This window comes from Notothenia rossii, assembly GCF_949606895.1.
Source record: "Notothenia rossii genome assembly, chromosome: 9".
In the NCBI taxonomy this organism is placed as follows: Eukaryota; Metazoa; Chordata; class Actinopteri; order Perciformes; family Nototheniidae; genus Notothenia; species Notothenia rossii.
The window spans coordinates 5496056-5509306 of NC_136907.1; the positions used below are offsets into that span (position 1 = coordinate 5496056).

Genomic DNA, 13251 nt, shown 5'->3' on the forward strand with positions numbered 1-13251 from the left:
AAGGGTGTATTTCAAGCTTGTTATATTATCAACTAAGATATGTTAGAACATTTTCCAACTTTAATTGACTGAATGTATTTAAAAAGTGGTCTTATTAACAATTGAATACTACAATGTAATACATGTTTACATTTATATTTAAGAATTACAATATAAGGCAAGCACAAGTTTCAATTGTGGGCCATATTCCATTATAGTTTTTTAATTTGTTGAGGGCCGATTCAAAATGGTCCGTGGGCCGCATTTGGTCCCCGGGCCGTAGTTTTGACACCCCTGCCTTAATGCAATCGAATGTAAAACAAAAAAGTTATGATTGATGAAAGTAGTAAATGGGTCAGATTTGACCCGAAGACAACAGGAGGGTTAACCAAGCACCAAGCACACCCTTTTTTTTCCATCATCTTTTATATATGTGCTGTAAAACTTTACAGAAACCATCAAACCGCCACATTATCCCCATCTAGTGACAAGAGCCACTAACTACACCCTCCTATCCGGAACAAAAATAAGGATGAGTGAGGAGATAATCTGCAGGTATGTGGTTTTAAAATAAGAGGGGTAAAATGATGATGATGATGATGATGATGATGATGATGATGATGATGATGATGATGATGATGATGATGATGATGATGATGATGATGATGATGATGATGATGATGATGATGATGATGATGATACAATTACGAGTTTCGGGAAGTCTTTTGGCCCCCACAAATACAACCAACATCTTGTTTGAGAAACACTGACACGCTGATTGTGAGTCTCAACCAGCATCCGTGCATGACTTCCCTAATGCTCTGGTGCCTCAATAGGAGAACATTCCTAAAGGCAAGATCTTGTAGTAATCCTTCCCAGAAGAGTGGAGGCTGTTACAGTAACAGACAAATGCCCATTGTTGAGAAATGACACGTTTAACATTTAAGGGTGTAATGTTTAAAGGTGCACATATTTTTGGAGATATGGTGTGTTTTAGAGATCTTACCAAGGTCATACTATCAAAAATGTGTTTATATTTAGCTCTAAAGTGTCAGTTCTTCATCATTTGTGTTCACTTTGTATCTCTTTGTGTCTCTTGTGGTTATTTGCGTTCGTGATTTATTCATTTCTGTCTCTGTGTCCTTGATTGTTATATTTCACTCTGTGGTCCTTTTGTCTCCTTGTCATCGTTATTTGTCTCTTTGTGGTCTAATCGTCTTGGCCCCTTTGTAGGCGTTATACACACCAATATATTCTATGTTTTATTTTTGATTTATTTTGATTTAAGATAACAAATAAACATAATTTATCAAAAATATAACTAAATAAAAGAAGAAATATCAAACTATCAGTCGACATCAAGAACAACAATACAGACAAAAGAAAAGGAGAAAACCATAAGTGTATATAATGTATACACACCACAAGATATAATTAGACATCATATTTTGTTTTAATACCAATTTCCAAGACATGTTCTAAGGATACTTAGGCCGTGATAACTCTCACTCATTGACAGTAAATTGTTGTGACCTAAAATCTTCATTGGCATAACTGTACTGTTCGTATGACAAACTAACGAACCATCAGCCGTCACAACAGAGTAACAAAGAATCACAAGCTGACCTGAGCCGCCTTCTTAATATGCAGAGAATGCCCCTCTGTGATTCATAATAAAAGCTCAGTGTTTGAGAGCGTGTGGACGTTGCCCTCTGGTTCTGTGGCGGAGGGGAAGTGACTGGATTACACCATAATCCCATTATGATGCTGCTGTAATGTGGGCGCCGGTCCGAGGGATTAGAAAGCAAACACTGGAGCTTCAGGACGGGATCAGCAGCGAACTGTGTGACCAGAACCTCTGACAGTGACACATACACTGACCGATGAAGGAGGGAACATCTGGAGGTACTCTGACATGGTAGGATTTATTTGTTTGTTTCCATGTTTTTATAGCTCTCAGGATCAGCAGCTGATGGAGGGTGATGTCAAACAGGCAGCCAAGTTTGGTCTCAGCTTAAATGAGCAATAAATTCACAATAAAGTATGACAGGATTGTGTACACTGAAAAAACTGAAACTTGATTAGGTTGGTTGAAAGCAATACAATTAAGTTGAGCCTGTTTATTTAAACTTGATATTAATGCTTTCAACTAAGTTATGTGAAATCTGTTGACATAACACATTTAATCAAAAAAGTCAACGTTTCCATTTTTTCACTAGGTATTCTCCAATGTGCCATTCAAAGTAACTAGCTTTACTTAGCCCAGATAAAATGATGTGTGGATTATGAGACAGTGGGCTGGGGTGCTGATATGCAACAGGCCCCATCATCTTACGGAGTTGCAAGATCGAATGTATAGGTTTTTTTTAAAAAGTTGTTTTGTGGTAATTTTGTTTAATTTGAAAGTATTTGAGTCTCTTTGTGGTCACATTAAGTGTCTCTGTAGTTATTTTTCTGCAGTTTTGTGTATCTTTGTTGAAATGTAGTGTTGATTTCTCCTCACTACATGTAAGTGTCACTTCTTAGTCCTTTTGGGTCTCTGTGGTCATTTTGTTTGATTTGATTTAGTTTCCTGTCTCTTTGTGATCACATTATGTGTCTTTGTTGACATTTTGTCCAATTAAGTGTATCTTTGGAGACGTTCAGTGTTGCTCTGTGGTCACTAAGTGTCACTTCTTAGTCATTTTGGGTCTCTGTGGTCATTTTGTGGTACTTTGTGTTCATAAAGTGTCAGTTCTTCATCATTTGTATTCACTTTGTATCTCTTTGTGTCTCTTGTGGTTATTTTTGTGCGTGATTTATACATTTCTGTCTGTGTGTCCTTGATTGTTATATTTCACTCTGTGGTCCTTGTCATCGTTATTTGTCTCTTTGTGGTCTAATCGTCTTGGTCCCTTTGTAGACGTTATACTGCATTTGCAAACCCAGATGAATGACAAAGCAAGGTTTGAAAAATTGACAAATGACAAAGTCAAGTACCAACACACATTGATAACCTCCAGTCTGTCTTTCCGGGGAGAACCTCTCTGTTGTGAATCCCAAAATGAAAGACTCGATTAAACTTCGTTTAGATAGAAACTAATTATTTCAAGAGTGAAAAAAGATCCTCGTTGTCCTTGCTCCAGGCTGTTTAACTCCAGTTCTCATTTTAATTTAAAATACAAAAAATGTTCACAAGCTATTTTGGGATTCCTGCGGAGACACTTTCCCCGTAACATGAAAGGATAACTTTTCTTTCTTCCATTAAAGTAATATGACGCCTAAATCTTTTGCTGAATTAAACATTTTCCACTCAACCATAGAGAGAACTAATATCCTGAAATATTCATCTTCTTTCAGGGATCTGCTTCACGTTTATTCTCCGGACTGAGCCGTCTGTTTTGGAGAGATGACAGATGAGACAATGATTAACCAATGATGATGCATGTGTGTGTGTCACTGTCACCGTGTGTGTGTGTGTGTGACAGGAGGTGAAGGTCTGGATGAGGGACAGAAATCACACACTTGAGCAGAGACAGTGACAGAGGCAGTCACATCTAGTATTGCTGCTTTAAGTGGAGAGCCTTTTTCAACAGGCGGCATATCAAAACTCAAAGGATTGTATTTCTTCATCAGAAGATTTGTTCTTGGCTCCCTTTGGTCCAACGCAGCCAGCAGAGTAAGTGCTTATTAAAAGTACAGCAGCGACACAACAGCTGCGACTATGTCAAGGTCTGAGGAGGCAGTCAGAGTCTGAGACAGCACGTAGGAAAACACAGATTTCTTGTTGCTGGAAGAAGCCGGAAAACAGGAACATCAGAGGAGGATCTGAACACCTCTGCTCCACCTGCAACTTCAGATCCTGAACTGAACACAGAATCACACCCTCAACGCATCTGAGTCTTTCACCAGCTGCTGCAATAACAGGTAATGCATTTCATTTGGCAGCAAGTGTGTGTGTGTGTGTGTGTGTGTGTGTGTGTGTGTGTGTGTGTGTGTGTGTGTGTGTGTGTGTGTGTGTGTGTGTGTGTCTGTGTGTGTGTGTGTGTGTGTGTGTGTGTGTCTGTGTATGTGTGTGTGTGTGTGTGTGTGTGTGTGTGTGTGTGTGTGTGTGTGTGTGTGTGTGTGTGTGTGTGTGTGTGTGTGTGTGTGTGTGTGTGTGTGTGTGTGTGTGTGTGTGTGTGTGTGGTACATATTAATATTTTGAGTGTATGAGGTACAAGCAGAGGACACATAATGTTCACAGGATGTTTCCGTCGTAGATTACTGTAATTGTTTTTCAGAATTTCTACGTTTAATTACGCACTTTAGGCATTATTTTAAAAAATGTTGGCTAATTTGCTAACATTATGGGAACATTAGACAAAGTCAGTTTAAAAGATAATGTTTTATTTGGTTGAAGGGTTTTACAGAGAGGGTTCTGGATATCAAATGGGGTCAAAGACCAAAAAAGTAATCGATTTGTGCCATGTTTTTAAGAATGAAGTGTTGTATAAATTAGCACAAACCACAAATCTGAATATGCTGAATATTGATAGGAATGAAACTGGAAGGTTTGATGTATGTAAGGGATGTCAAAGTGGAGATTTCTGACCCCGAATATGAGAAACAACTAGGTTCAAAATTCTTGTTTCCTTTGTTGACTTTTGAGTCAAAGGTTTTTACAAAGGGGATTTTGGATATCTTTTGTAAATACTGTCAAAAGCCAGAACAATTATAGATTTCTGCATTTTTTGTTTGTTTTAAAATGTGATCAAATCCAGGCTAACGATAATAGATAAAATACCCCTCATTGGAAACCTAAATAATATAAAAAAGAAATACAAAATGGAAACGTGCGTGTATCTAAAAGTGGAGATTTCCGTCTCTGAATATGAGAAAAAAAGACTTTTGAGAAACAGTCTTTAGAGATATGTAATGTAAAATTCATGCATTTTCGACACTGCATGCAGGTGGTAAAATGTATCCCCATGATACTTCCCCTGTTATTTACTTACACTGAAAGTATAGGCATTAATGATTGCTTCTACTTTTCAAAATTGGATTACATTGGCTTGTATACGTTTGTACCTTTACTTAAGAGACATTTTGAATCAATTCAAGAGTGTTACTTGAAATGTTAATTCTACTTTTGAGTAAAAAATGTGAGTGCTTCTCCCACCACTGCAAATCTAAGCTGTTTACTGACATGTGCTTGTGTTGCAATAGTGAGTCAGTTTGTCCACCATAACGTCTGTATCAGCGTTTCTGATTTAAAACCTACAGCAGTGGGTTTTTTTAGCCTAACTCGGTCAGTGACAGGTGGCTGGACTCTGCCAATGTTTTCCAGACAGTTAATGCCGAGGTAACGCCGATTGTTACACACTGTCATTACCAGAAGACCAGTAAAGACCTCTCACGTCGTAAACAGTCATTTTGAGTGAGATAACAGCCATTTCTGACATCACCCTCTCAAGGAAAATAATGACAAAATGATATCAACAAACCAAAATGGATGACAACCAACTTATCTGGCAATTACACCAAAATAAATGTCAACACTTATAGAGTTTATTCAGCTCATTTGAAAGCTGCTACAGTAAACTTGATACTGTTTGCGTTAGATTTCACCTTCTAACAAACATCTTATATTGACTACGGTATCTTTTTTAATGTATTTAAGTGTGTTAATCTTATACTTTATGTATACTGTTATTCAAAATGTGTAGCAGTAAAGAAAAATACTTTTTTTGATATGAATGTATTGAAGAAGCAGCCACTCATAAAAAGATTATATTGCACATGTTCATCTCTCAACTGCAGTAGTGTTACAGTCTAATAAAGTGAATATGATGGCAGAGATGGTTGTTTGGGGATTTAAAATGCTAATATAGGATTGAAAAAACATTAAAGTGGCTTTGATTTTTATTGAAAGTCTATGTTCGGCTGACGGCATCCATTGATTTGTTACAGGAACTCAATTATTATCAATTACAAACCACAAACAATGACAACATTTTGCTTTTGTGTGTTGAAATTGTTACAGAAACTGAATTTATGAAATGCTTCCACTGTCTAAACACAAAGGACAATGCTTTTGGGTCAGTCCATTAAATAATGTGGCTTTAATTGTGTTGACGGACTAATGTTTTTCGCTTTCTTCAAATTCAATAGCATGGCTTAGAATCTAGATGTTGAAACTTTTACAGGAAGTACATTTTGACATTACATCCATTGTCTAAACACAAACAACAAACAATGACAACATTTTGCTTTTGGGTCTCCTCCATCCCAGTTCTTTTTGGAAGTTGAAATCATTACAGAAACTGAAATGTTGACATTATTAAATGCATCCACTGTCTAAACACAATTGTCAATGCTTTCTGCTCTTCTCCATCCCAGTCGTTGCCATGGCGTCGGCGGCTCTGGAGCTGATGGGTTTCTTCCTGGGTCTGCTGGGTCTTTTGGGAACCACGGTTGCCACGGTGCTCCCGTACTGGCAGATCTCGGCGCACATCGGCTCCAACATCGTGACGGCGGTGGCCAACATGCGGGGCCTCTGGATGGAGTGTGTGTTCCAGAGCACGGGGGCCTTCCAGTGCGAGACCTACAACTCCATGCTGGCGCTGCCCCCCAACCTACAGGCGTCCCGCGCGCTCATGGTCATCTCCGTGGTGCTCTCCATCCTCGCTATAGCCATGGCCGCCCTGGGGATGCAGTGCACGCTCTGCCTGGAGGGGTCCGGAGCCATGAAGAGTCGAGTGGCAGGAGCCAGCGGGGGGATGTTCTTGTCCGCTGGCTTCCTGTCACTCATCCCGGTCGCATGGACCACCCATGAAGTTGTCCAGACCTTCTACCAGCCCAACGTGCCCACCAGCATGAAGTTCGAGCTGGGGGAGTCCCTGTACGTGGGCCTGGCCTCCTCGCTCATCTCCATGCTGGGCGGGGCGATGCTGTGTGTGTCGTGTTGTGAGGAACAGGGAGGAGGCGGGGGGGGGAGGCGGCTCGGGGGGGGAGGGTACCCGTATCCTGGGGTCCCGGGACAGGGGGCACGGATGACCTCACAGACCTACCACAACTCCACCATGCAGGCGGCGGGGGGGAACAGGCTAAGAACCACCAGCCACAGCTCGCAGGCCAGCGCTCAGGCAGGGCAGGGCGGCAAGAAGCCCGCCGCAGGATATGACATCACAGGATACGTCTGAGGCCACTCCGTCACACCTTTAAATGTGGCTCCATGGCAACTTTTATTATATGTATTTTTGTATTTCTGCGCATTTATGGACAAACTGAATACACAACTTACAAACTGCATTTCAGTTTGTTACTCTGTGAGGGGTCTTTAATTTTTTTAAGGGGCCCTATTATAATTGTTTGGGTTTTCCTTTTCCTGTAGTGTGTTATATAGGTTTTGTGTGCATGTAAATGGTCTGAAAAGGCTCAAATCACTCCCCCCCCCTGCCTGTAAACGCCTCCATTGGATTCCTTTGTTTACTTTTGTAACAAAGTTACATCACTATGTAACACTTGCACGCTTCCATTAGCTATAGCGTACGTGATAGGCTAAGGGGCGGGACATCTCTAAGCGCTTGATCAATCACTACAGAGCCGGCCAGCTAACCAATCAGAGCAGACTGGGCTCTGGTTTCAGACAGAGGGTGAAAAGAGGTGCTGCAGCACAGACAGTATGAGAAAAATAAAGAGCTTTTTGAACATTAAAGCATGGAGACATGTCCCAGTAGAGACACTACATACTGATATACACCTGAACATCAGCAGGTGAGGACTCTTTAAAGTAGAGACACTACATACTGATATACACCTGAACATCAGCAGGAGAGGACTCTTTAAAGTAGAGACACTACATACTGATATACACCTGAACATCAGCAGGAGAGGACTCTTTAAAGTAGAGACACTACATACTGATATACACCTGAACACCAGCAGGAGAGGACTCTTTAAAGTAGAGACACTACATACTGATATACACCTGAACATCAGCAGGAGAGGACTCTTTAAAGTAGAGACACTACATACTGATATACACCTGAACATCAGCAGGAGAGGACTCTTTAAAGTAGAGATACTACATACTGATATACACCTGAACATCAGCAGGAGAGGACTCTTTAAAGTAGAGACACTACATACTGATATACACCTGAACATCAGCAGGAGAGGACTCTTTAAAGTAGAGACACTACATACTGATATACACCTGAACATCAGCAGGAGAGGACTCTTTAAAGTAGAGACACTACATAGAAAAAATAAATAGAAATGTAGCAGAATATGGCCCCTTTAAAGCTTTACAAAAGTTTGTTGAATAAATTCTGGCATTTCAGTGTTGGAAAGTTGAAAGGTAACGATGACAACAGAGGAGCTATAACAACAACAACAACAACAACACCATTAGACTGAAACTTTTTACAGTCTTTTCTCTCTATCATTATTATAGGGTGTCACACATTTCCATTACGTTGATGGCAACTCATTTATTATGTAGAAAAATCAAACCAATGTACAAACTACACACACACACGCACGCATGCACACACACACGCACACACACACACGCACTCATGCACACACACACACACACACACACACACACACACACACACACACACACACACACACACACACACACACACACACACACACACACACACACACACACACACACACACACACACACACACACACACACACACACACACACACACACACATAAACATTAACAAAAATGTGAAGATTAAACGAGCCTTTGATCATGTTGTTTATCATTTTCACAAAGCGGGACTGTCTTTCACAAGGTTAGGGTTTGTGTGCGTGCGTGCGTGTGTGTGTGTGTGTGTGTGTGTGTGTGTGTGTGTGTGTGTGTGTGTGTGTGTGTGTGTGTGTGTGTGTGTGTGTGTGTGTGTGTGTGTGTGTGTCGGAAACACATTTGAGGAAGTTCACAGCAGCCAAATGTAAACACAGTTATGTTTTCTCCCGCTGATCCCATTTGAAAATCTTTTTTCAAAACCTCAGTGTCTGATGTCTTGGTTTCCCATGGTGACAATTCTTTGGGTATAAAATGTTTAGGATTGGAGCGATACAATTCAACACTTTTATATATTACAAATACAACACAAGCATGGATATAATTTTCATGGCAGTAAATATGTAATGTAATGGTTCATTGTAGCGCCATTCATTGATTTGGTCTCTTGGTATCTTAAATATCCAGCAAATATTTGAACTAACTTCAGATGATTTTTGCCAACTCTAATATTTGAACGCTATCAATATTGGATTTTTTCTATTGATTACATTAAAACAATATGTCTAACCTAATTGGAAAAGTCCAATAATGTAAAAATCCCCCCTCATTTTCAACATAAAACCTGATCCCATCTTCGATATTTCTTTACATTACATCACCTGAAACTTTGTTCTGACACATCACAGTTTTTTCATCCATAGTTTGTCGATACTCACCACTGGAAGTTTGAAATCAAAATCTGATTGTCTTCCTGATTCCTGACAATTACGACACAAATGTATTCAATGCTGTTTTCATGTTAATTCATATTGTGCCTTATAATCATTATTATACTGTAAGCCATCTGTATATGAGTTGACATTTATTTGAATGATGAAATATGCTGGGTGTTGCAGGATGTATCTCCTGTATTTGGCATTTTAAGGACATATATTTATACATATTGTCATTAGTGTGAGACTTATGTTTTAATAGTGTAAGGATTTATGTAACTGCAAACACGGTGCAAAATGCTTTTTTATTGGAAACATCGCCAACAATTGAAAATAATTATTGATGTTTGACATTTACAACTCACACTTTATCACCAGGATCTTTTCTTTATAACAGGGAACAAGATCAAGTCTTTTGTCAGTCTTGTTTTTTCTATCTGTTTATTATACCTGGAGGTTTTTTGCTTATTTCATTTACAGAACAACCTTTTGCCAACTGATTTGAACTCAACACCACACCCATTATATCAATGTGTTTCAATGTTTTCTATTTAGAAATAAATGCTTACTTTTCTTATTATCATTTGTTGATTTCTTGCCCACCAAAACATTATCTTATACACCATGAATGGTTGAATACGTAGACAGCTGCATTAGAAAGGGAGCCGCACTGTTAAGTATAGAATTACAATTGTGTACACCATGAAAGCATTAAAGCAGGGGGGTCAAACTCAAATACACAGTGGGCCAAAATAAAAAAATGGCTACTAGTGGAGGGCCGGACCAGTTCAATGTTTATTGCAGAACTTATTGAAATGAACTTATTGCACATATTAAACCTGGAACTAACAAAGCTAAAATTATTGCCTATAAAAACAACATTAAACATTAAATAATCAGTTGCATTCATTTCTTATTGCTCTATCTGCAGCGTTTCCAGAGTCATTTCTTATGATTACATTTTCCCACAGGCCAACAACAGCTTCAAAGAAAAAATTCCCCTCAAAGAAATAACCAATCATGCCCTGTTGTCGTGAGAGAGAAAGTGCAGAAGGAAACATCCATTAAACTCAGTGTGCTGCTCTGTGATGCTAGCTCAGATACTTGGCATCTCATCTTGGGTGCAAGGTCATCAATGTTTGGGCTCAGGCTCTGAACTGAGGAGACCCCCAGGATGGAGTGAAGGTGTGCGTGCAATATACCGGCGGGCCAGATCTAATAGGAATTAGAAATTATCCTGCGGGCCGAAATTAAATCCACCAAGGGCCGGATTTGGCCCCCGGGCCTTGAGTTTGACACATGTGCCTTAATGTATATAGAGACTGCAATACAACTCGAGTCCCATAATTAAGAATCTAGCTGTGTCTCATGCAAAACATACTGTATGTAGGTGTTACATGTGTGGTGCCTTCATACTGGGAAAGAGGCAAAATAAGTGTATTCTCCCAAATGCAAAATATATATAAAAATATAGAAGTGCAACAAAGAAGAAGCCCCAAAAAAGTGCTTAGAAAGCAGCTTTTTCTGAGATAGATGCAGATTTTGTTTTAAAACATGTTTATTTTTAGACAATTAGGTGTGTATTGTGTAAAAGTGTTCCCTTCAGTATCATATAAACACAGCTTTAGAGTGTAACCATCCACTAAGTGTCTCATCATGAAGGCTTTTGAATAGAGCAGCTGTTAATAAGTAAAGAGTGCAGCTGTGAGAGGTGAGTTTCTAACCGTGTTTTTACAGTGCAGAATGAGGGAAAGATCACAGCCCTGAACTGAAGGCACACAGAAGCATCGACACAAACAAACCTGAGCCAACAGGTTCAGTCTGATCGATACTGATGCAGTTTGACTCTCCGCAGGGTCGTGAGAGCAAAGCGGTGTTTACTGGGTCAGCTCACTGTCACACAGCCTGATAACATGTGCTGTGGCTCTGCAAAGTGCACGAGGTGATGATTTCACTTTTAACAAGCTATCTGTGGATCAGGTCTGTGGGAACCGTTCATCAGGTCTGAGAGGAGCGGAGGAGTGTAATCACAGGAGCAGGAGATCAGGCTTCATCATATCAGAGTTCAGCAGTAACATACAAATAGGCTTTTTGTGTTTAGGCTTTTATGGGCCTTACTGTCACAGAGATAAACACACAAATGAGAGACAAAGTCAATTTCTCCCATAAAGAAATTGAGTTTTTATTCAGGTGGAGAACAGTGGGACAAAGATTTGATTTATTTAACCCTTGTGTTCAAAAGCTGTTTCCGTTCATGGTGTTCGCGGGTCAATATCATCATAACTAACTTATTTGCATTCATAACCGTACAATCCTGTCATTTTATTTTACAGCCCCAAAACACATTAGTACACCACATATTTAAAATTGACCTATCATGCTATATTTGAAACATATATTGTAGGGCCATACCTATATAAAACATGTCTGTGAAGTTCTTTTTTTAAATTCCAAACAGATCATGCATTTTAGCCATGCCTCATTTCGCTCTACTTGCTCTAGCCCTGTTTTTGCAAGGGCTGATTCTGTCACGTAGCTTTAATGAAAATGAGCTGCAGCTGACCACGCCCCCCTGCAGGAGAGGGGGATCAGCCGCTGGGCTCTCAAAAGAGGGGGAGGAAAAGAGATCTCCGTCCTCCGCGTTTTATTCTTATATGATTATAGGGAGTCGTTATCAATTTGTTTTAAAGCTCAGTAAATAACAAAGAAGACCTTTGACCGGCACTTTTCTAATTTTGTCCGGAAGATTTCAACTTTAACGGACATGTTGACCGGCGAAAGAAAATCTAACTGAAACTGCCGCACGGTCCCCTCGTTCCTCGGAAGAGGCGGAAAGGTGGGTGTTTGTCATCTGCTGGTGGACTAACCGGAGAGTAGGAGCAAACACTTGTCTCGGGGAGGGAGAAAAAGAGCCACAGCGGAGAATAAACAGAAGGGCATCCATGGCAACCAACCAGTCTTCTTCGCTGCTTTTGTGGCAGGACGACAGCGCCACTTACAGGCCTGTCATATGTACTACAGCATCTCCAGCGCTTTCTAGAGGTCTCGTGTGAACGGACACTACTTTTACTTTAAGTAAAACATGTGATTCAATTAACTTATTATATTTCCTATAGTGAAGACAGTGGATCATTACGTTATGCTGCTGACACTGTTGGTTTATCATTTTAATAAATGTAAACAATTATTAAATATTCCATACAATCAATAAGTTATTCATAAAAGTTAAAACATTCATCATATCAGATTTTAGCAGTGCAATCCAAATAGGTTATGTTGTCTCTAGTTTTTATGTGCATTACTGTCACAGAGACGCTTCAGTCAGGCAACTCACGTGTTTCTTTAACATGTTCATTAGAAGCAGCATATAGTTGAGTTTGGCGTCTAGGCTCGGGCCTCATCAATCCACAGATATACAAAGAACATTGAGTGATAATTAGATAACTAACCCCCGAGCCTACAGGTGGAAGCTGGGGTGCTGGTGGGGCAGCAAGCAGCAGCGACGTAGAGGTAGCTGCAGCAATAGCAGCAGCAAGCATAGAGAGATCTGGCAGGTTCAATAGAGCGGCATATTAAGGAGACTCTGGTTGGTTGTACAGTGGCGAGGGGCGTTAAGTATGAATGCAGCATAAGTTACATTACATTTAGCTGACGCTTTTATCCAAAGCGACTGACAATAAGTGCGTTCGACCAAGAAGATACAAACTTGAACATCAATCAATCAATCAATCAATGTTTATTTATAAAGCCCAATATCACAAATATTACATTTGTCTCTGTGGTCTTCACAGTGTGTACAGAATATCAGTATGACAATACAACACCCTCTGT

The 13251-nt window shown here is 39.9% G+C and overlaps 1 protein-coding gene across 2 annotated transcripts; it reads left to right on the forward strand.

The window, feature by feature from the left end:
* Positions 1-1799: 1799 nt before the first annotated feature.
* On the forward strand, positions 1800-10003 carry cldn2 (claudin 2). Of its 2 annotated transcripts, XM_079651526.1 has the most exons (3): positions 1800-1897; positions 3319-3885; positions 6340-10003. In XM_079651526.1, the coding sequence occupies exon 3, from the start codon at positions 6348-6350 to the stop codon at positions 7140-7142; it is 795 nt and encodes a 264-aa protein (XP_079507652.1). In that variant the 5' UTR covers positions 1800-1897; positions 3319-3885; positions 6340-6347; the 3' UTR covers positions 7143-10003. The 2 variants fall into 2 exon arrangements, with proteins under 2 accessions (XP_079507652.1, XP_079507651.1); XM_079651525.1 differs by lacking the exons at positions 1800-1897; positions 3319-3885 and having other exon boundaries at positions 5712-10003.
* Positions 10004-13251: the final 3248 nt, after the last annotated feature.